General features: G+C 41.5%; 1 protein-coding gene across 2 annotated transcripts; it reads right to left on the bottom strand.

Annotated features, from left to right (window-relative positions):
• Positions 1-375: 375 nt before the first annotated feature.
• On the bottom strand, positions 376-22,597 carry Ndufb6 (NADH:ubiquinone oxidoreductase subunit B6). 2 transcript variants are annotated; one of them, XM_008851087.3, is made up of 4 exons: positions 22,387-22,597; positions 19,994-20,086; positions 4,251-4,295; positions 376-565 (listed from the first exon to the last, which is right to left on the bottom strand). In XM_008851087.3, exons 1-4 carry the CDS (start codon positions 22,564-22,566, stop codon positions 497-499), a joined length of 387 nt encoding a protein of 128 aa, XP_008849309.1. In that variant the 5' UTR covers positions 22,567-22,597; the 3' UTR covers positions 376-496. The 2 variants fall into 2 exon arrangements, with proteins under 2 accessions (XP_008849309.1, XP_008849310.1); XM_008851088.3 differs by having other exon boundaries at positions 20,078-20,086.
• Between the last annotated feature and the right edge of the window lie 1,675 nt (positions 22,598-24,272).

The raw sequence follows: 24,272 nt of genomic DNA, 5'->3' as shown, positions 1-24,272 counted from the left end.
GCACTAGGGAGGCAGAGGCACTCACTGGCAGTGTACATGGTCTACATGCTGAGTTCCAAGCCAGCAAGGGATAATGAAAACCTGTCTCAAAACAAAAAATCAAAAAAGAAAACCAAACAAACTCAGAAAGCCTTCTTTAAAACCAAAAGTGTGGGATTTCTGTTCTTATATTGATTTAACACATTTCATTCTTCCACAGTCTCTCACCAAACCAGAGTAACTACTGTGTAAGAAAATGAAATTTGTGATCTCCCTAAGTACTTTGCTGTATCCAGTTTTTCACAAACGGCCAGAAAAAGTAGTTGATTGATCATTTGTTTAGCATTTATCTTACTAATGTTAAATCACTCGACCTCAAATTATGCTGTCTAGAAAGAAGGTAACACCAATTTGAACAAACTTTATTAGCTACTTGTCCACGAAGTAGGCTCAGTAAATATAGCATTAGATGTATAAACTTGGGGAGTTACAGAATGCTGAAGTTTTTAAGTAATCTTTAATGATGTTGATCAGGAAAATCTTTCATTGGTGGAATTACTTCTCCAGTCTCCAGAATTGTATCACCCTAAGGAAAATAAAGAAATATTTATTAGAAAAATATTTGTAAGTTAAATATAAATTTTATTGTAAAATATTTCAGTATATGTTCAACACAAAAGGTTGCTATAAGATACTCAACAAGCCAGGCACACACCTTTACTCCCATCACTTGGGGGGGGGGGACAACAGAGGCTACAGGGAAATCCTGTCTTAAAAAACCAGAGAGAGGGAGATTGAGAGATTCTGACCAACAGTGTGCAATTAAATTCAGCAAACAGACACAGTCCTACAGCAATGATCAGATTACAGTGAAGACGATCTTTGAACCCGTCTGTCTCAGATGGCCTCCAAGAGCTGCCACTGAGTTGAGGAAGTCAGAGGCAAGAGGACAAAGAAATGGGAGGACCTGGAAACCACAGAACAGACTAGTATGTGGACCTGACTAGCAGCAACAGATTATCAATATTTTCCTTTCCTTGCTTGCCAAATGTTAAGAGAAAGAGAGGATAAAAAACAACAACAAAAACTAGAGGTTACAGAAACCTGTGAATGCTTGAAATTTAAGGTTATAGCATTCAACCTGTGAGCAGGAGGCAGACTTTGATTTTGAAGGCTATACAATTCTGATGAGGGCATGCTTCCCAAACCTATTTAGATATAAGCTGGAACAACAAAAATAAAAATAAAAAATGGGCAGAGCCAAGGACCAGAAAAAACAATGAACAAAGGTGCTTCTTCCAGAGAAAATGGTAGGAATGACTTATAAAATGGAAAGAATCTTCAGGGAGTGGGAGCACATGCCTTTAATCCCAGTACTTGGGAGGCAGAGGCAGGGGATCTCTCTGTGAGAGAGGCTAGTCTGGTCTACATAGTGAGTTCCAGGTCAGCTGGGGCTACAGGGAGACCCTGTCTCAAAAAAATTAAAACAAAATTGACAGAATCTGGACTAATAAATGACTTAACCTTGCAACCAAAAAGTTACTGCAAACAAACTCATTGAGCCACATGTTCTTGTGACCTGACCTTGATCCCTAGGAAGCTCAATTTGCTGCTCTACCCAAGATAGTGAATGAGCGTGGGTATGCTTGAGAATTAACATATCAAAGTGCTGAAAGAAAGCTTAGCTTCATTGAAAATAAGACAGAGAAGGTTGCTTGACACTTTATGTTTTAGGCTTAGGGATAGAAGAGCAAGATTGATAAGCGTGTGTTCAAGATTTCAGTTCCCCAACTGAAGCTGTATAAACCATTTTGAATAAAATCATGGGTGAGACCTTGCTCCACAACACAGTTCCTAGAGACCTCTGGAGCAACGAAATGCCCTGAGTTTGGGGCCCACTCTTAACCAGACTGCTGTGCTATCTAAATTCTACCACCAAAAAGTAGGTGTGGCTGCAGGGAGAATATATAGCTGCCTTTGCCTTCACCGGACCCTCTAACCAAGAGAAGGCTTGTCTGAATCTGACAGACCTATTGTGCATCACCTGGAGATTTCAACTAAGTTTGACTGCAGTAATAAGACTCTGGGAATTCCCTCTGGAAGGCACTGTGTGTGCTATGTATGTGAGGAGAAGGAAGCCAAAAGTTATTTGGTGACTAAAAGGATGAACTATGGCAAAGATTCCATGCATGGAAATCTGGGAAACAGCAAAGGCACACAGACATCTGAAAAAATGTGAATGAATTCAGCTTAATAGGATTTGAGAAGAAGCAAGGTAAGCTACTTCCAAACTTATTATTATTTTCAAACAAACTCTTTAAATTCTTTTGATATAGAGTCTCATGTAGCCCAGGGTAGCCTCAAATCACTATCTCCTAGGTGCTAAGATTATAGGTATGCACCACCACACCTGGATTTATATATATGGTGCTAGGAATCTAACCCAGGGCTTCAAGCATGCTAATAAGTAAGCACTTTACCAACTGAACTACATCCCCAACCCCAAACTTAAAACTTTAAAATTATCCCAAGACATCCAGCCCTCTCTCCTCTTATCACTGGTTTTGAAACACCATTTCAAAATTGTGTTATGCAAAGCTTTAAGACTGAGGAAGACTGCCAGTTCCACACTAGTCTGTCATATCAATAAGAAATAAACTTGTTTTGTAAGTTAGAGGCTTGCAACTTGTTACTGCCTATCCTATTAAAGCAAATGGACATTCTTTAGTTTCTCTAAAGGCAAGAGTCTCAAAGGGGTTGGTGTGGTGGCATAGGAACAGAAAAAAAATATACATATACATACATATATATATATATATATGTATAAGAAATGCTACAAAATCATTGATGTGGTCTTCTAAATAGAGCCCTTTTCCTTTGAACTGGAATGACGGATAATTAAATACATAAGTAAGCAAGCAAACATAAATAGAAGACTAAAAAATATTAATTACCCAACTAATGAAACCAGCAAGATAATGTCCTATTCTGAGACTACCTGGGACCAGACATTCATCCATTATACATAAGAAAGAACAGAAGTCTCCTACCATTTCCTAAGACAGTTCTAACAGGGACAGCCAATTCTGATTGTTGTCCCTTGTCAGTGGATTACTATGAAATATGCCACTGAACTGAAGCAATAATGAACCTTGAGTTTTGTTTTTTGAAATTACAGAATTTACAGTTATGATAGTTCATTTATTCCATGTAACTAGGAATAGACAAGAACATATTTTAATACACTAAACAATGCCTTACCAACAACCAATAAAAATACCAACTGATTAGTGAGTGATACTTTAAAAATGAAAGAACTCATTTTTAGAATTAGTTTTGCAGCTTACAAATTCATAGCATAAAGTTTTAAACACACATTAATAGGTTTTAACTTTACAGACTGAGAGCTGCAAACACAAAGCCATAAGAAATTAAAGTTTATAAATAACAGAAATTCAGTAGTTGTCACTGATGGAAAGTGTGAATTGCAGAAGAGCCACAAGCCTCATTAGGGAAAGCCATAAATCCCTTAAAGTGTCTAACTGGCCCTTAATTGGCAGCCTGGCCTCGCTCAAGCCTGGCTCTGCTCACCCCTTATTAGTTGGTCACTCCCAAGCCTGAGAGAAAAGTGTTTGTGGAGCCCAACTGTCTCCTCTAAGGCCATAGATATCACTCCTGCCAATTTCTGGGGAAATAAGCTTGAGGAGACCCTCAATCACGCCAAGGACACCAAACCCCGGCACTAACTCAACTCCCCACTAAGTGCGGCTGTGTCCTACAACCCTGGTATAAAACCCCCATTTTCTTTGTCTAGTCGTCGATTCTTGGTTCCTGCGGACAGCCTCCACCTCTCACGGTATCTTCTTTGAATAAAGGAAGATATATTCCTTGCCTGTTGCAGGTCTGGCTCTGGTTTCTTGTCTCCTACTCCTCTATCTTTCCTTTTATTTTCCAAAAATCTAACAGTCACCATGCACAAGAGACATGCCATTAATTCTTTTGCCTAGCATGAGATGGGCAGTGAAAACCTGGTGGTGTAGTTCAGGACAGCCAAGGTCACAAGACAAGGTTAAGGGCTGTAGCGTCCATTCCATTCCCACTACAGTTGCCACCTCACACCCCCTCCCTTCCTCTCTCTACAGTAATTCACAAATCAAGCACTTAAACTGTCAGTGAGAATAAAGGATCATGTTAACCTAATGAATCTGATGATCACTTGCAGGATGGAAAGAAGACTAATGCATGAAAGACAAATCAGTTCCAAGACTTACTGGGAATATTCTGGCCTTCTTCTCAACGATGGCATATGGTTTTGTCTGCAATAAAAATAATTCTGTATGAATTATAGCATTAAAATTTCTTCTAAAAATAAGTATAATATATCCAAAATTTTAACTTAAGCCCCAAACTTTCCCAGAACTCCAGAGGCATACATCCAACTGTTTATTTAGCATCTCTTACTTAGCTATCAACAGACATCTCAAAGTTAACCAGCTCCAACATTTAATTTTCCCCAGCCCTAAACTGCCCCTTCCTATGTTCCCTATCTTAGTATCACTTGCATTCCCTCAGTCCTAAAGGCCAAAAGCCTCAACTTCTCAGCAGATTGCTGGGTCCACCTTGAATGCAACTGCTTCTGATCACCTAATACTTCCACCCTTACCTCCACCATGTTTCATCTGAACTGCTACAATAGCACCAACTGGGCACCCTGCTTCTACTTAGGCCCCCCACAATTCATGGAGAGTGGTCCTTTCAACATGGATCACTTCTCTGTTTGAAATTATGTAATTCTTAGATTCCTTTACCTGAAATGCTCTCCTCCTGGACATCTGCTTGTCCCCTAGCCTCATTACATTCCTGCATCTTTTCACATAACACCTCTGCAGAGAGGCCTAGTTAAAACAACAGCTCTCTGCCATTCTTGATTCTTTCAACCTATGGAATGTCTCCTCTAGAGATCTAATCATCTCCTATATCGCTTTATGCCTCATGGCTCATGTGCTTATTGCCAGTCTCTGACACTTAGAGCAAACATTTCACGAAGCAGGGACACAATCTGCTGTGCCCAGTATTTATAGCTTAAGGTCATAAACTTATCCTATAAATACTTAAAAATAAGATTTATAAGTAAAGTTTAAAGCACTTAAGAGAATTTGATCATGCTTGCAAGTGAAATTATCTTAATGGAGTACAAATCCAATAAATTCAAAGACAGAACAATGAAAGGAGCTTGTTCCTATGTATAAACCATTTAATAAACTTTTCAAATTCAATTTAAAGAATTAACAAAAAAGTAAAACTTTTAAATTTAAAACTAGTAAACATTCTGGGTAACACCATGACCAGTTCTGTATTTAAAAAAAAAAAAAAAAAATCCTTCCTGGATGTTTAAAGGCTTCACTGACAGAAAAGAGTGTGAAAAACTACAGATGTACAATGATATGAAATGTCCAATGGAGTTGCAAATGAACATAAAAAGATGTTTAAGCCATCAGCAATAGAAAGATAAACTATTCTCTGACAAAGGTAAACACTGTCAGTCTACTTTATTGGTTGCAGAAAGATTTTCTGCTGGTTAATGAAAACACAACTCAAATTCCTACCTGCTCCCTACTGATCTCTTACTTCTGGCACATTAGCCAGCCCACGACAACAAAGACATCTCCAAAGATGACTACAGCAGCGTATAATCACACAGTGCTGGTCAGGTGTTATCTGGAATAGTCCTAGTTTTAAATTGAAATTTCCCTTCATCTAAAGCCTAACCAAACTGCCAACAGCCTCCGGCTAATTTGCCTAAAGTTAGAACTCCCTCCCTTAAAGGTCATAACCTTAGTAAACCTTAAACACAGATTTTCCTACATTTCCTTCACAGTCATCAATTCCTTTTCCCATTTAAAAATGGAGAATGTAGTAGCTTGGTGTGGAGGCTCATGCGTGTGATCCCAGCAGCACCTAGGAGGTAAAGGCAGGAAGATCTGAAGTTCAAGGCTAGCCTGTGCTACATGAGACCTTGTCTCAATTAAATAAATTACATATGATAAAAATTAAAAGCGCTCCCAATGCTTATTATATATACAGCTCAACCTCTTCTCCCTAGATTCTGAGATCTTCTCCAAATTGGTCCCAGTTTACTGAGTCAACAAAGACCTTTCTAGCATTTCCTGCCTTGGGTGTACATGGCCACACTCATCACTGGCTTCCTGTCTTTCTCTCTAGCCAGCAGAAGTTGTCTCCTCCACATTCTTACTCAAATCCTACCTTCCAACATTATAAACATTCCTTGAGGTCAGTGACTTCTATACATTCTCTATGGCAATAAAGAGGACACTGGCACTCTATTCTTTTAGATTAAAGGACATAATGTGGGCTGGCAAGATGGTTCAGGAGTTAGAGGCGCTTGCCACTAAGACTAACAACTGAGTTTGATCCCTGATGCCCACATGGGAGAAGGAAGGCCCCAACTCTCACAAGTTGTCCTCTGACCTCCATAAACATGCTGTAGAATGCATGCACTCCCTTACACACACACACACACACACACACACACACACACAAAATACATAAATGTATAGAAGTTTTAAGGATCTAAAGTGCTTAGTGACGAGATTAAGGATGAAAGCACACAAGAACTGTAAAGAGCCTATACAATCAGCAGAGAACATGCCTATAAGATATTCTCAGAACACTTTTGCTGGTTTCAAGCTCCTTAGAACAAGCAAACAGAAAGTAAAACTCAGCTGGATTACCTATAACTTGCTAGGCAGTCTCTAACTTTCATTTTATTTTGAAATAATTTTAAACTTACAAAAAGTTACAATGATAAAAATTTTTCTTGAATCATTTTGTAGTAAATTGCTGACTGGTTAATTATTTCATTATGCATTTCCTATAAACAAAGACAGTATTTTTAAAATAAATACAATACAGCCACCAGGATTAGGAAACTGATTCATTAACTATGATCTAATTTGAAGAACCCATTCTTTTTTCACCAGTAGGCTGGATAATTGGATTTCTCAAATTCCATCTTACATCCTTCATCGTTCTTCATTGATTATATAAGCTCCTTAAAATGATGGTGCCAGCTGAGTGTGGCGGCGCACACCTGTAGTTCCAGCACTTGGGAGGCAGAGGCAGGCAGATCTCTGTGAGTTCCAGGCCAGCCTGGTCTACATAGTGAGTTCCAGGACAGCTGGGGCTACAGGGAGACCATGCTTCAGAAAGACAAAAAAAAAAAAAAAAAAAAAGATGGTGCCAACGCTGTCTTTGTTTATTTGACTACATAGATTGTGTCTGTTATTTAAGAATTAAATTTTGTCCATGAGTCTCTAGTTTTCCTCAACCAGAAACATTATCTTCAACCTCCAGACAGTTTGTAACTTTCATCATCTTGACACTTGGATGCAACAAACTTTCAGTCTTGCAGAAGAGTCCCTGGATTTGGGCTTCCTATGTTGTGGCTGGACTCAGATCCCGCACTCAGGAAGGAACATCGTAAGGCTGATGCTGCTTTCCTCTCACCACTGCCACAAAGCAGCCAGTTTCAGTTCATCCCATTACTGGTGACACCGAGAACTGACTACCGTTTCAGTTTTCCTTTTCCTCTTCTAACAAGTAAGTATTGTGAGGCCAGGTCTTTATTATTTTTTATTTATTTTTATTCTATGTGTCTGTTCTTGCCTGCATGTATGTAAGTATACTTGTGTTGTGCAATGCCCATAGAGGCCAGAAAAGGATGTCAGATCTCCTGGAACTAGAGTTACAGTTGTGAGCCTCCATGTGGGTACGGGAACGGAAACCAGGTCCTCTGCAAGAGCAGACAGGGCTCTTAACTTCTGAGTCATCACTTTAGCCCTCATAGGTATTTTTAAAAGAATTTCATACATAAGCACTGAATTTACATTATTTCTACTCCTCCCAGTTCCTATCCAATTACTCCTATATCCCCCTCTCCCTTTCAATTTTTGTCATCTTCTTTGAGTGCACACACACACACACACACACACACACACACACACATTAGGGCTCGGATCTACAGCAACCCCCTCCCCCATGCAAGAGGGCCTCATGGTTTTACAAGCCCTCTGGCTGTTCTCTCCTGATAAGCCCTGGGCTCTTCCCCACCTAACCTGTTGAAAATATATTTTCCTGCCTTCCACATCCTCCCCCCAAAATCCCCTATAAAAGCCCCCAGCCAACAGCCTGGAGACTGACAGCTCTTCCATCCTGAACTGGAGACTGCCCCGTGCACTTTCTCTGCCAATAAACTCTATCCCACCAGAGTTCTTGTCTGTGTCCTGGTGCTTTCTTCCAATTGGACTCGGCTTACCTATCATATGGTGCTGAACCTGGCCAAGCCCCAGGACGACAATCTTTTGGGAATCACATATAAAAAACTCCAACCCGACCTGGCTGCCATTACCAGCCCCTGCAAACACCACTAATTCAGCTTTGAGGTACACCCCAACTATTCCTTCTCTCTCCCTCTCTCTCTGCTCTCTCCTACTGCATTTTTCCTTATGGCCACTGTGATTCTTCCCCTGCCACTCGGGAACATACTCTGCCTTGCTTTTACTTCTCTCCTGCTCCTCTACATCTTCTTTTGATTTCCTTTTCAGTTGGATTTGGAGGTCACTCCCAGACCTGACGCAAGGCCCCTGGGCAGCACTGGTCTCCACAACCGATCAGTGTCTGGCATGGTTACTATGTCTGCCTAAGCCCACCTCAGGGACAGACCTGCCCCTCCACTGCTCTCAAAACCGTTGTCTTAAGAGTCTCTTCGTCCAAGAGCTAACTCTCCCAAAGGACCACAGGCCCCTCCCAGCCTGCTAAAAAGGGTTTCTGGCTGCCCATTGCAACCGGAGGTCCCAAAGATCTTAGCAGCCTACTCCCCACACAGGGCATGCAGGCCTCTTGTCTTGAGGTCTTATTGGTGTCCTGTGTACCCCTTTTGAGCTCTGTCTCCACAGCCTAGAGTCTCTCTGTTCTATCCCTACTCTCTGGAACTCCAGAAGGAGGCCAACCCTACAAAGGCACAGGCTTGATCTGAAAAGGCTGGTCCTAAGACTGGGTGACTGGGAAGGCAAACTCTGGCCGTCTCCACGCTCCCCCTTTCTTTCTCGCAGCCTCCCACCAAGCCTCAGGCTCAGGCTCAGGCTCCCTCTCCCTTTCCCTTTCCCTTTCCTCACTCCTGGCATCTTGTCTTCACTTTCACTTTCTCCTGCTCTTGATTCAGAGCCCCTCTATCTCTCATGCCCACCCTCCTTGGGCTCCTCTTCTCTCAGCTTCCACTTAATCTTGGAATCTCTCTCTCTCTCTCTGTCTCTGTCTCTGTCTCCCTCTCCTTTTTCTTATCTCTCCCACCCTTCTTTCTTACTCCACATGTCTCTTTGCCCATCCCGTTCCTCTACTGGCTGGTCGTAACACACCCTCATTGCAGGGTTTCCTTGAAAATCACACTAGTGTGTCAGAAAGCCCTTTCCTTTCTCTGGGTACTGGATGCTGTTCCCAAGGATAGGAACGCACACCCCTTCCTGTCCAGGACAGGAACTCACCTCTTCCCTCCCTAGTGATCTGATTGCAGGATGCTGCCTCCAGGGATTGGAAAAAACTCATTCTCAGGCCTACCCTGGGAAAGGACACTTTCCTTCGTGATTGGTTCTGCATGTTCCCATTTTTGTAGGACCTATGTCAAATCCTCCCCCTGTTCCCTCTCACCCTTCTCTTCCTCATATCCTGCACTTTCCTGCTCGGACTCTTGGCTGCCATCCCTGCCACCAGTCCCCATGGAGAGGATCCTCACTGTCTCCTACTTGCTTGCTCAGTTCCTTCTCTATTTCCTCTGTGCTCTATACATAATCTGTCCCTACGGGGAACGCTCAGTCCAAGTCTGAGGGCCTCACGCTTCTTGCTTACCTTCTTAAATCCTTAAAACAACCAGACTTGCAGATACAAACAGGCCAAAGCTCTTAAAGTTCCCGTGCACCACTGCCTGGCCCCAGTACAAGTTAATGAACCTTAGACTTCAATATTTTGAAAGATTTAGATAATTTCTGCCAACATAAGGGCAAAAGATCCAAGCTCCCTTATGTCCAAGCCTTTTTTTAAAAAAATCATCTCCATGCTAATCCCTCCCTCTGTGCCTCTTGTTTCTTTCATCAAATTCTCCTCACCAATACTGTTTCACGGGACCCCAACCCTCTGGTTCCTACCCCCTCGGGGGCCTCTGCTCCCCCTGACTCCTCCTCTACCTCAGCCTTTGATCCAAACGCTGCTGACAAACTTCCTCCAAGTAGGACTCAACCTCAATCCCTTCCTGCCCCTAGCATCTTATAGTTCTTCACTTTTACTCTAAAAAGCTTCTTGCGGCCATGTAGCTGCAAGTCAGCGACGTGTCTGGCTTCCCATGCAGGCTCTAAACCTACATGGCTCCATGACTTTCTTTCCTTCCCACTATTCACCTCCTCAAAGCAGATGCCAAGATGACGAGCTTGCCTACCCTAAAGATTGTTCTTAAAGATTCTAATAAAATTATAAAAGTTTCCGGTTGGGTCCATTCTTAAATTCTTTTATCTAATAAAATTATAAAAGTTTCCGGTTGGGTCCATTCTTAAATTCTTTTATGAATAAGACTAAGAACTCTCTAGGGGACCCTCTTTCTCCCTGTTTCACATTGGCAACCCAGATAGGACCCCCAAAATTCTGATAACTTATTTATTTGGTGGTCATGCAGAGATTTTCAGCACACACTGAATTTGGCTCTTAAGCAAGCAGGTGAACTTCCTTAACCATTTTGCTATCTTGCCTTGGGGCATTCGTGTTTAGGCTGAAGCTGCTGGCTTAGATGGAGCATTTAAAGAATTTAAGGCGATTTGGACAAATGGAAAAAAGATTTTAAAAGCCATATTTTTTTTCCCCTAAACTTTTCCTCAGGCAGAGAGGCTCGAAATTTTGATCTTAGGCCCTGTTGGGCACCAAACAAGTTGTGCTCAGGCCATGTGGTCCTGAGGCGCCTACTTTTCTAACTAAGATCTAAGCATTTTAAACCTTCAGTGTACATGGAAAGTCACAGGCCATGCTCAGGCAAGACATATGCTTTCAGAGCAACAACCCAGTGATTTGTGCGCTGGACATGTGCCCTGCTGCCTTCATGAATTTTTTTTCCAGCATAGCTTGTAACTAGAAATGAAGAGATCCGAGAACTTTGCTTCACATTCATAGCTACAATGGTTGGTCAGAGTCATGGATTCCTTTGCTTTTCTATTTGGGGGATAGATTAGATAGATTTGATAGATAGATAGATAGATAGATAGATAGATAGATAGATAGATAGAGATACGAGGGTACTTTCTCCTTTTATATCAAGTCTAACTTGACAGGGGTGCTCTGTAAAAGTAAAAATGGTTGCTGTCCACATTTAATCTGTAAGGCATGTCAATCCCACAGGGCTTGTATCCTGGTGGGAGATGGGCTTCTTTTATCATGGGACTGTACTCACTAACATGGCCATGTGGCCTGTTCACCATCATGGCTGCTGACCTCACCAAGAGGAAGGCAAACATGTGACCTAGTGTCCACCTTGGTTGATGACATCATCAATATGGGACAGTCACATGGCTTGGTTGCCATCTTGGACAGTGATATTTTCAAAATGGTGGTGACCTGAGTGACCTTGCCACCATCTTAATCCAACTATGATTCAAAATGGCAATACCCAGAAACTTACCAGTACCAGGGGTGCCTAGGAGTTCCCTGAATTGCAGACATTTAATCATAGGTCCTAATTCTCTTGCAATTTATTTTTGTTTTGGTTTGATGATGAGGTCATAGAAAAGTAATACATTTTTATGGCAGACTAAGGGAGTAATACCAGATCTGCACAATGGGAGTTTAAATTTTAACACTGTTTGGGCTTGGTTCTAAAGGGGATTGATTACTTTGAGTTTTAACTTCTTGTATTGGCTCCTCCCAGTCCAAGTGTCAGACACAGACTGTCCTCTAGGTGATGCTGGACAACTTAAAACTAGGCTATGCAGGAAATTATGGCATTAAGATAAAACTCTCCAAATTAAAAACTGTCAAGTCCAGTGACTTGAAATCAGGCCATGCTGCATAAGAATCCCTAGTCTGGATGGAGGCTATCTGAACCCTAAAACTCAGCCTCATACTTACCAGAAGAGGGAGAACTTCCCCATAGCTATGAGATTATGAAGGAAGTGTTCTCTACTCCACCAAAGGATGAGCGCCTTACACACAAAGGACCATCCTAATCAAACTTCTTGACTTTTGTGTTTTGGGTGGTTTTCTCTGTGTTGAGATCTCAAGTAATTCTGTCATGTGTGTCTGTGATCATTGTCTTCAGTTATTATTTTCATTTATTGTGCACAAAATTATTGGTTTTATTTTGCTTTATTTTGGCATGCCTAATTAAAATACACATGCAGTTACAAATAAGGATATTTTGATAGTATATTCAAAGGACTTATAAATTTGGGTACCCTAAATATCTTTAAATTTATTGGACAATGTCTCTAGGTCACAAAACTTTTAAGTGCTAGTTGTTTATGCAAAACAGTATCTGAAGCTGGGTGTGGTGGCGCACACCTTTAATCCCAGCACTCATGAGGCAGAGTTCCAGGCCAGCTGGGGCTACAGGGAGACCCTGTCTCAAAGACACCCCCCTCCAAAAAGAAACAAAAAAACAGTATCTGAGCTGGTTGTTTAAGGATCTTATTTGTTACATACCTTTTGGTTTGGGTTTGTTTTCATAGTGTTTGTTTTAAGGTATCTCTTTGGTTTGCTCTCTTTGGAAGTATTTTGGCTTTGACATTCTCGGTCTGGTTTGTGTTGCTTTCAGACCTCTAAAGGCCTGAAAATGGTTTGAGAAAACTGAACTCCTGTTGGTTATAGGTTTAATATATTAACTCATCTTCGTTGCTGGAGATGAATTCTGGGACTGGTCTTGTCTCATCTTTTTGGCCTTTTCCTTTAACCTCTGTTTCCTGCAGCACTGCTCTGTATGCAGGCAGATGCGGCCTGTTTGGGGGAGGGGTGCTTTTTGTCCCGGGAAACTGCTGGCTTATACGTGGCTCTGTATTTTTCTCCCTTGTAGCAACTCTTGCCTTTAGCTCTTATATTTAAGTCTGTGTTGAACTGCCTTTATATTTGCTATTCCTAAAACTATCAGTAACTGAAACCAAGAATCTTAGTTTGACTTGAATGGAGGTCTCTGATACCTGGAAGACCTCTGCCAGGCTCCTGGAGATGGCCACGTGGCAGCAGTGCTTTTGTTTCTCTGGCTAGAGAACACCTGAGTTAAGACACAGTAGCACATGGCTTCTTCTGGGGTACCTTGTAAGAACTGATTCCCAAGATAGCCTGAGCCAGTCTCTTGCCTCCAGAACAGCCTGAGACAAAAAGAGACAACTACAACGTGTTCAGGATAACTACTTATAAACATTATTATGCTTATCTTGTAAAAATTACCATGTACTTTTATGCACACACTGAACAACCTCTAGACATCTCTGAGAATTAGCCCATAATTGTTCACTATAGTGTGTCTTCTTAGACTCTGGCAGTGATATGATTTTGTGCTTATTTCCTTAGGTGCCCCCCGCCCCCACACACACCTTTTCCTCACAGGAAGCAAAAGACCACCCTGAGCTTGAGCTGTTGGACTTGGCATGCTGGCTCCTCTGACCCTGTGTGCTATGCTCTTGTGCTTTCACCTCTCATTCTTTCTGAGTTCCTGCACACTACTGTAGGAAAGAGTTAGCTGTAGACAGCTGTCATTGAAACATACTCATGAAAACTATTTTCTTATACTCTATGCTTTTGGTTTTGTCAGTCTTATATGGTCTTTAATAATAGATTGATTCTGTATTGCCTTATTAAGACTAAATACTTCTTACCATCCCATTCTTTACCCTCTCATGGAATTGTCTTTAATGAAAACTGTTAAAGCATTAGCTTGTTTTAATCGTACTGTAACTTCTGGCTATGGTTAGCTTTGAGTGCAAATGAAATGTATAATTCTGTTTCCCATCACTTGTTGAGTCTGAAACCCAGTTAGAAATATTTACCGTATTAAATTGTAAATGATAGTTTTAAAAATGCTTTCTTCAAGTAAAAGCCCTTATGTCTACCATCAGAGTGTATGGCTTAGTTCAGCACACCTATTTTTCAGATGAGATTCTCGTGTGTGTGTGTGTGTGTGTGTGTGTGTGTGTGTGTGTGTAAAGTACTGCTGGTTTTTATGAGCTTATTTTTATATATATCTGATCAGAATTTCATCAAGGTAAATAAATGGTCTTGGTTTTGAAACTTGTTTGTTGTGACACTGTGTATAACCACAGTATTTATTATATGAGACTGCTGTGAATGTGTTGACTTATTTTTAATACTAAGGGAACCATTATTAAATGATTTACTAGATAGCAGATTGACTTCTAAGTTCTCATGTAAGCTGAAATTGTTACATTACAACATGATTCCTATTAAGAATATAAATTTTTTAAATGATTACTTCTACTCCAGGGTGCAATTTATCTCTGCATTTAGATGTTTATATAGAATAAACATTTTCCATGTCTATGTAAAATCTCTCTAAACCTTTAAAGGAGACTTGGTCATTTAAAACCTGCTTCAAGGCTTGAGGTAAAAAGTCTAAATTGCTTGGTAAATTTGTTCACGACTACTATTAAAAGGGTTTGTTAAATTCTGAGCAGGGCTATAGCACAGTTGTCCTTCAGTGATTATGCTGGAGGTTGGGTGCCAGTTGCTTCTCTTGACCTTGTGTTTACACACCTTCTTTGATAGACCACTCTCTGAACTATAAGTTCTACCTGGGAACTTAAAGCACAGTGTGTACATGGGTAATATTAACTCAGTTTATTATTTTATATAATAAGATAATGCTGCACAGTACTCTTCTGAGTCAAAGAACTACCATCTTCATGACTTCACTCGTGCCTGCTTATAAAAGGTTATCACAATTGGGCTTGCTGATGGTTGTTATTCATTAAAGGAGGGATAACCTCACCTGAGTATCCAGCCGTTCTTCCCAGCCAGCTGTATGTAATTCTGCCCTAATTGCAAATGGTCTCCTGAATTTGAAAAGGCTACAGTAGTGATTTATATATATAAAGATTAAAATGACGGGATATTTCCAGAATAGAAGGGATAATGAAATTCATTTTAAACAAACTTATCAAAAGGTCTGAACAGGCTTATTGAGATACAGAGCTGTTAATTTTCAGTCCACTCCTGGCTTGTACTGCACAATGGGTTACAGATTTGGATTAAATGGGTACAGAGAAGTATTGGGTTACCTATAACTCCTGAAAGATGTCTTTTATGTTTCACTGTATTATGCAAATGTTACCTTGGGCACTTTCTTTTGCCCATAACAAAAATGATTTGGCCCCAGAAAAACTAGGTCGACCTCCTCAAACCAGATGTATGCAATCTAGACGAAAACAGTTTCTGTGAAGCTTGGTCTGAATTCTGATCAGTTTATTTCCTGTCCATAGGTATGTGATACAATGCTTTCCTTCCCTTCCCAAAACTAGAAAACTAAAAGGAGACTGCTTCTGTTTGTACTAGAACAGCGTTCATTTGAGACAAACTTAAGAAATTCTTGTTTTAAGGTCCCTTTCCTGGGCTATGTCTAGTTAACCTGTGATGGTAAATCTCTTCCAGTCAATGTTTATTAAGAATATTTGGGTTTTGTTCAAGCTTTATCTATATATTACACAGTAATTAAAGGTACCAGGCTGGTGCAACTGACCTTCTTGAATGGTTAATAACCATACTTAAAGCCCATACTAATCTGGACAAAGGGGTTTAAGGGACAGTTTTGTTCATTGCTCTGGAAGGTCGACAGTGTCCCAGGGGACTATGGGAATAATCTCTTGACATGTCCTGTAACTGTGATGAGTCACCTGTCCTCTTGTTCAGGGAGGTCATGGAGAACCCACCAGAGAGACTCAAACCAGTGTCCAGTCTGAAAAGCAGAGGGTCAACACAGAGGAAACATTTCCTTCATGCGAAGCCCAGGTCAAGCAGGACCTCTTGACTTATCTTCACATAGATGGAACTGGTAAAAGAAAAGCCTAAGGAGCCAGGGGCTCCTCCCAAGCCCATATGACCCCTGAGGACCAAATCCTCAAATGACCTTAAGAATAAAAATAAATTGGTCTATTTGGGCCAACAGTATGGTCTTAAACACCCAAAAGGAAAGTATAACCAAAGATGAAGATCAGGATATTTCTTTAAGAGTTCAAGTGATTATACATACCAAACATTAGACTTAAATTCTTGTAAGATGTTATTTAGACAATTATCTCTCATTGATGATTCTGTTCCTAATAAGACAATGCTACTCAAATGTAAGGACTTCAAATCTTGGTCTGCAATACTGTAGTGCCTACCTGTAGCTAAGGGAGACAACCCACTATTGCTCTAAAATGATGGCTAAATTTGTTTTCTCCCCTATCTAGGAGCCTTTGAGAGTCTGACACTGATTCTAGCCACTCCAATAGCTATCAAAGTGCCTAAAAACAAATCCTGAGTCCATCACTCTCGAGTCCATCCTTGGCAGACAAAAGGATGCTTTTGGAAGCCCTTGTCAAAAAATTCCAATGGATTTTAATTTGGACATTTGAAATTTGCCCTGTTCTGGTTCTCTGTCTAGAACTTGTAATGCTAACTACTCTTTCCTTTACTATCTCCTAGGCACCTTCTTTTCTTAGTTAAGAGTTATGCCGTTTGGTTGGGAGTCTTTTAGATAGACCCACTGAAGGAGGTGCCCCAATTGCCTCACCCTGCGTTCCTGTTCAGCATGGAAGAAGCCAGAGCAGTCTGTGTCCTGATTCCCTATTGGCAATTGGGTAAACCTCTTCAGAGGGTGGTGTGATAAGAACAGGAGGTAGAAATTGGCGAGGCAGTTAGGGTATAAAGACCCCAAAGAAAAGTAGCCTGTTTCTTTCTTGGCTAAAAGTCAAACTGTCCTTGGGCCTTTTAGCAAAGTATTCTGTACCAAAGGCCAAAAATGTTAAAAGTATCTGGGAGTTCTTATCCCTAAAAGATTTTATGTTTCACTTAGAACTTCCCAGAACCAGCAGCCACCTCAATGGGCTATTTTTACAGGACTGACTCCCTGGCTTCTGCCCTTACTCAGCCCCCTGCTTTCTATTACTTTGGTGCTAACCATTGCTCCTTGCCTCTTCAGATATTTTCAGGGCCAGATTCAACAACTAACTTATAATAATTTTAATCAGCTCTTACTTTCCTTCCATCCATCGAGGACCCTGTTCAGATGCACAAGGTGGAAACCCCCGCTGTCTGACTGATCCCTAATCCAGCCTCCCCCACATCGATGATGTTCAGCAGAAAGTAGCAAGACAACAACGACAACGACGATGATGCCCCCTATCCTATAACACCAAAGGCTGGAATGTCAGGGATGGGATCTACAGCAACCCCCTCCCCCAGTGCAACAGGGCCTCACAGTTTTGCAAGCCCTCTGGCTGTTCTCTCCTGATAAGCCCTGGGCTCTTTTCCCCACCTAACTTGTTTAAAAAGTATTTTCCCACCTTCTGCATCCCCCCCTCCTAATTCGCTATAAAAGCCCCCAGCCAACAGCCTGTAGTCTGTGTCCTGGTGCTTTCTCTGGACTAGACTCGATTCACCTATCAACATATATGTGTATATATGAAATGCACTGAGTCCATTTAGTTGTGCTCATGTGTAGATGTGTTTAGGTTAGGGCTGCACACTTTGGGATTAGATAACCTGTTAGGGAGCTTGTCCCTGGAGAAAACAGATTCTCCCTGTCTCAGCATCCACTGATTGCCTATAGCTCTTCATCCAGAGGTGGGACCCTGTGAAATTTCCCTCATCCATTTTGGCATGTAGACTCATTTTGTCATTATGCAGCTCTTGTTAAACTACCATACTGTGGAAATTACATTGCTGTAGCTTCCCTATCACATACAGAATGCATTAACTAGAAGCAGGTGTCTAATCCCTCTGACCCTTACAAACTTTCCAAATAGGATAGGTATTTTTAAATTTTATTTATTTATTTTTATGCATGACTTTTTTGACCTGCACGCATGTAAGTGCACCCATGTTGTGCAAAGCCTGCAGAGGCCAGAAGAGGGTGTTGGATCCTCTGGAACTGGAGTTAGGGACAGTTGTTAGCCACCATGTGGGTGCTGAGAATTGAATGTAGTTCATCTGGAAGAGTAGCCAGTGCTCTTAACTGCTGAGCCATCTCTCCCACTCCAGAATGAGAATTTTAGATTAATCTTAATCTTAGCAACCGTTGAAAAAGTTTTTCTTTTACCCACTTATTCATCCATTGTTTTTTTAATATTTATTATTTTTATTTTATGTGTATGAGTGTATTGCCTGCATGTATGTGAGTGAACCCGTGTCATGCAATGCCTCGGAGGTCAGAAGAGGGCTTCAGATTCCCCTGAAACTGGCGTTAAGGACAGTTCGTAGCCACCATGTGGGTGCTGGGAATCAAACCAGAGTCCTCTGTAAGAGCAGTCAGTGCTCTTAACCGCTGAGCCACCTCTCCAGCCCCTAATTCATTTATCTATATCCATATGGACTTCTGAATTTTCATTGCTTACTCGGATGATTCTCACCTATTATTAGTATTATTTTGTTGTTCACATTGTCCTAGTGAAAGTCCCTTCATCATCACCTTGTGTCTCTTTGATGCAGCCCCACCACACATTCTAGATCAGTAATACATTCCAAGCTCCTCTTATCTTTTCCTTGCCCTGCTGGAATAGCCCATTTCTTGAAAATCTCTGCATCCTTTCAATGGAAAAATATTATCTGGAAAATAAGGTTTAGTTGCTATGTTTTCTAGTAACTAAGGGGCAGCACTGTTCCCGGGCCTTCTTAGTGGACAGTTAGTGAATACGCATGCAAACACCACACACCTACATTACATTCGTATTGACTTCTGTATCTACCCAGGAATAGTTAATAACTATGACTTCAATATTTCCAATTCCATTCTACAAGGTATTCTCCCTTTTCTTATGCATAACCCCTTTCAACAGTGAGAATCCTGGATCATGTTATTATCAACATACATACTTGATTAATCTCCTTACATATAACAAATCTCATCATCACCACTATATCCCATTATGTTCAACCTCCTCACCTTATTCAGGTTCTTATGTCTTACTCATCCAGCTCCGTATCACCTTTCCTCCAGCTAGCCTCTTTCTGCTCAAGTTCCAATATGCCATGCCAGGTTGCTGCCGCTGTTGCTCCCCAAACAGGTGTGCTCAACCTACTCCCGGCAACCTACTCAAGACCCAACACCCCGCACCTGAGTACAAGAATGCCCCTTTCACACTATTTGAGTTACAACAGTCCACACAGGGCAATCACTACCCTCTTCCATGCCATTCCAGAAACTACACACCCTCCTCCCCTGCCTAGGGTCCAATACCATGCACCAACCACTTTGTGCATCCCTAGCCTTTAAAGTAAGGCCACTGGCTCCACTCCATCAGTCTATGCAAGATCTTTAAGTGAAAAAATTCAAGTTTGGACACACAAATTTCTAAAGATAGTGAAAATCTGATAAAACAAAGGATAGGAAAATGGGGCAATGAAAAAAACTGACTTTGTTTTGAACGTTATCATGTATCTGATCTATGTTCAAAAAAGCTGCAGAAATGATCTTTCCACCTCCTGCTCTGGACTCTAGGTTTAGATATTCTGATCATTTAAATACTATTTCAGGGAAGTGCATCTCAAGTTATAACCTAGAATATAAGGGTTAGTACATAAGAGTAATCTTTTGAAAAAACATAATTTTAATTAAACCTTTTATATAAAAGGATTCAAATAACTTCAAAATCAACTTAAAGTGGCAGATTATTTTGAGTACAGCATAACCACAGGAAGTGATTTTGGACAATATTAAAAATAAATTTTGGAAAGTATATACTTAAAGCATACTTACAGCCACGTGATATTTGACGTAATAATGAACAAACCACAGAGGTATAAGTACGTTAGTAACAGCAAAGATACTGGTCCGGAATACCTTAAAGATCTGTGGGAAAAATACATGCACAAAATAAACAAATATCCCATGATTTTATTTTTTTATTTCATTGATTTATCTTGAGACAGGGATGTACTCTTTAGCCCAGACTAGCCTGGAATTTACTATGTAGCCCAGGATAGCTTGGAAATCACAGCAGCCCTCCTCACTCAGCCTCTCAAATTGCTGGGATTACAGGCATGTGCTGCCACTCCCAGCATGAGATAATTTTCAAAGTATGGAACAATAAGCAAAATGAAATACAACCCACCATGACAAGATCGTGATTTTACAAACTACAACTCACCATGACAAAATCGTGATTACTCCACAAACTACAACCCCAACGTCATGATTACTTCACAAACTGCAACCCACCATGACAAGATCGTGATTACTTCACAAACTACAACCCACCATTGACAAGATTGTGTTTACTTCACAAACATCTAAAAGGAAGGTATTTCCTTACAGAATGGGGCTAACCTATCCACTACAGTATTTTCACTAATTCTAGGGCCTCCTATGGGGCATCTACAGAATCCAGAGCAAACAAGGCTTAGGACAAGTAGCAGTTTGCAAGAAAATAGAAAGGCATTAATAGATACACTTAAAGAAAAAACATGACTTTGTACTAAGATAGGAGAGTTGTAAACTCACTGCCATCCCTTCTGACATAGCTTTTAAATTTATTTATTTATTTTTTGTGAGTGTTTTGCCTGCATGTATGTAAGTGTACACATGCATTCAATGCCAAAAGAGGGTGCCAGGTCCCCAGGAACTGGAGTTACAAACAGTTGTCAGCCTCCATGTGCTAGAACCAAACCCCAGTCTTCTGCAAGAGCAGCCAGTGCTCTTAACTGTCGAGGGGTCTCTGCAGCCCCTACCTTTTTAAAAGAGAAAGACAAAAGAGAGCTAAAAACGGAACTTTTCCATGGCAGCCAACCTGTCTGAAACATACTTATCCTTTAAGCAGAAAGAAATCTAGAGTTCATATATTCCAACAGGTATAGATTATATAAGAAAAAATTCACTCACAGTAAGATGGAATCCAACAAATGATTATCTAAATTCCTTAAATCACTAGCTAAGTTATCAACTTGCCACCAGTAACTGACAAAATCAACAAGTAATGTCAGGAACGCAAGGAGAGAGACAGCCTGAATTAAAGAGTTGAGTTTTACCACCATAACTTTGTAATAGCCTTTTCTCAGAGACAAATTTACACTTGTATTTTGTTGCACTAGATTTTGGAACACAGTAAGATAGCAGATATATGTAAGTCTCAAAATGAACTCCTTCATTTCCCAGCTTTGTGATGAGTAATTTACTGAATTTTGATAGGACTCTCTTTCCTCACATTTGAAATGAGTACTGGGAACTGCTTTTACCATATAGAAATAAAGAAATGAAGGCAGGCAAAACCCTCAGAATATGTCAGACACACAGATAGCAAGAACTCAATGTTACCCATTACTATTGTCCGTAATGCAAAGTAATCCTGAAAATTAAAAATTTCCTGGAGAAATTTTTGGCTAAAGAGATAGCTCAGTGATTAAGAGCACTGGCTGATCTTGCAGAGGACCCAGGGTTCGGTTCCCAGCACCAACATGGCGGCTGACAACCACCTGTAACTCCAGTTCCAAGGGATCCAACACACTCTTCTGGCCTCCGGGGCCTTGCATGCACACGATGCACTTATATACATGCAGGCAAAACATTCATACACATAAAATAAAAATAAATAAATCAAAAAAGGAACAAAAACCCGGTCTTTGAATGAGTGATTTTCTTTTTCCTACCTGGCAAAGTCCAGGAATGAACATTTTAAAAATACATTAAATCCTGAGTTAAAAGTACATAGTGGCGGTTAAGAAAGGGAGCTTTGTGCTGACACTGACAAAGCATACAAACAGTATGCTTCTGGGGCGATCGCAGGAGGTTGTCCTACCTGCTAGGGGCTCCCCGTGCCGTGAGGCACAGGAGTGCTGCTAGCCCGTCTCTATCACCTCAACCTTACAAAGCAAGACAAGTGTGCTTCAAACACTAAAACCACAGCATTTTAACATAGCCAGTTCTTCCCTTCACTCTGAGGGAAAAGATCGAAGGTCGAAAGAACCTGTCAAACCCAAGGTCGGCTACAGCTGACAGCCAAAGGGCAGGCATCACGGTCCGAAGCCACAGGTTTCCCCCGGGAATCCCGGGGAGGGGCCGGCGGAGCAGGGTCGGTCCTGGACTGACCGTGGAGAGGATGGCCTGGCTGAGCCCCGCGAAGCGCGTGAGAACCGGGGCGCTCGGCGGTCACTCACCGACTTCTTCCACCCGGCCCCGTCCCGCCCAAAGGGACTCCAGAACGCCTCCAGGGGCCACTTCCTGCGCGGCGGCAGCACGGGCTCCCGGGGGCTCAGCTCCTGGTCCTTCAGCCATCGCCGCCTCAGCTCGCGCAGCTGCTGCAGCCGCAGCTTCTCATCCGGCGTGTACCCCGACATGCCGCCGCGGCCGCCAGCTACGCACCGGGCGCGCTCCGGAACCCGTGGCCGCTCACCGAGGTGCCCAGAGCGACCTTGCGAGGACGCCTGGGCGTGGCGCGCGGTGATGACGTCACGTCCGGGGCACGCCTCTGCGGTGCTTGTGAAGCCCAGGATCCCTGCTTACGCAGAGCCTTCCAGTGTCGTGTTTCTTTCCCACGCCCCCACCACCTCCGGCACCCAGTTGGTTTTAGGAGCCCGGATTACCGGCCGGAGGGGGTGTCTCCTAGTTCCTAGCCCGAAGAGATGGAGAGCGTTGAGAGGTCCGCAGCTAGATTTGTGCTTAGAACTCGTACTGGGAGCCGGAAGGACCGGCCGGTGAGTTAATGACTCCGGGCTTGTCCCTCCCACACTTGGAATTCCTTTCTTTGACCTAAAGCACCGTGACAGTCAAATTCAAATTTGACTCTCAGCCCTATGCGTAACTGGTAAAGTGACCTTGGGTGGCTCAGTCTGTTTTGCAAAGAGAAAGCAGCTCGGTATCCGGGAAGATGGCATAGGCTCACTCAGTCTTTGATCTAGCTGACCTCCTATAGTCTGTCCCAAAGGCATGGTGGTAAAACAGGAAAGGAGGTGCACGAATACTCATCACAGCGCATTTGTAATAGCAAAACACTGGAAATTACTTTCCAAATTCCTAAATAGAGGACTAGTTGAAAAAACTATGGTACAATAAAGCAACAGGACGCTACTGCCATTGTAAAATAAGTATTCTGTGTGCTACTATGGAGTAACCTCTAGAATATATTAGATTTTTAAAAAGAAAGAAAGAAATACAGGAGCCTAGGGTGTTGGCACGCGCCTTTAATCCCAGCACTTGGAGGGTAGAGGCGGACAGATCTCTGTGAAATCTATTATATATATTACATATATGTGCTGATATTTAGAAAATAATAGAAATGAAAAACTGAGTTTTGTTAATATTTTGTTTATTTATTTTGAGACATGGTTTTATGTATCTTAGACTGGCCCTGGTACGTTGGAGAGGCTGGCCTTGAACTCCTGATTCTTCTTCCTCCATTACCCAGTTTGAAAACAACTGATTTTTTAAATAGTTGCTCAAATGGTGAGGGAAGGAATAGGACAGGATAGAGTAAACAAGACTTGGAAGCTAGATTTCTCTGAACATCTTATTTCATAAATTTGGCTTTAGAGCCAAGTAAATATTTCACATCCTTATAAAACAAATTTCCAAAAAAACAGTCCACCAAACTGTAAAGCACATGGATCTAACTGTTCTATTTGGTGGTATAATCTCCTAAATAATTCCAAAAACCCTCCAGACTGGTCTACATAGTGGATTCCAGGCCACCTGGGGCTGCAGGAAAGCCCTGTCTCAAAAATGAGCAACAGCAAAAAACACACAAAAAAGTAAATTAATAAAAATGCCATTTTCTATGGAAAGAAACCAGACTCCTTGAAGCAGTTCTTAAATGTGTGCTTCAAAGATTGCTTTAAATTTTAAATTGTTGAGGACTCCAAAGAGCTTTTGTTTGGTTATATCAATGTTTGCTGCATTAGAAATTAAAACATTTAAGAAAACCAATATATGCATTAATAAAAAAAATCATTTCCTGAGAATGCTGTTTTACAGCAGAAGTCATAACTGCTTCATCATTTACTCATAATATGCACTAGATAGCCTCTGAAAAGAAAAGTCCTTGTAT

Source organism: Nannospalax galili, unplaced genomic scaffold, assembly GCF_000622305.1.
Source record: "Nannospalax galili isolate Female #2095 unplaced genomic scaffold, S.galili_v1.0 scaffold1245, whole genome shotgun sequence".
In the NCBI taxonomy this organism is placed as follows: domain Eukaryota; kingdom Metazoa; phylum Chordata; class Mammalia; order Rodentia; family Spalacidae; genus Nannospalax; species Nannospalax galili.
Note: the sequence above shows the minus strand (reverse complement) of the source record. Positions and strands in the feature narration are given on the sequence as shown.

Excerpts from the sequence above, each read along its gene's own strand:
- Ndufb6 (XM_008851087.3), bottom strand. The coding sequence starts at position 22,566 with ATGTCGGGGTACACGCCGGATGAGAAGCTGCGGCTGCAGCAGCTGCGC. Across the intron at positions 20,087-22,386 it reads GGGCCGGGTGGAAGAAGTCG|ATCTTTAAGGTATTCCGGAC; the intron begins GTGAGTGACCGC and ends TTTTTCCCACAG. Across the intron at positions 4,296-19,993 it reads ACGTCAAATATCACGTGGCT|ACAAAACCATATGCCATCGT; the intron begins GTAAGTATGCTT and ends TTTTTATTGCAG.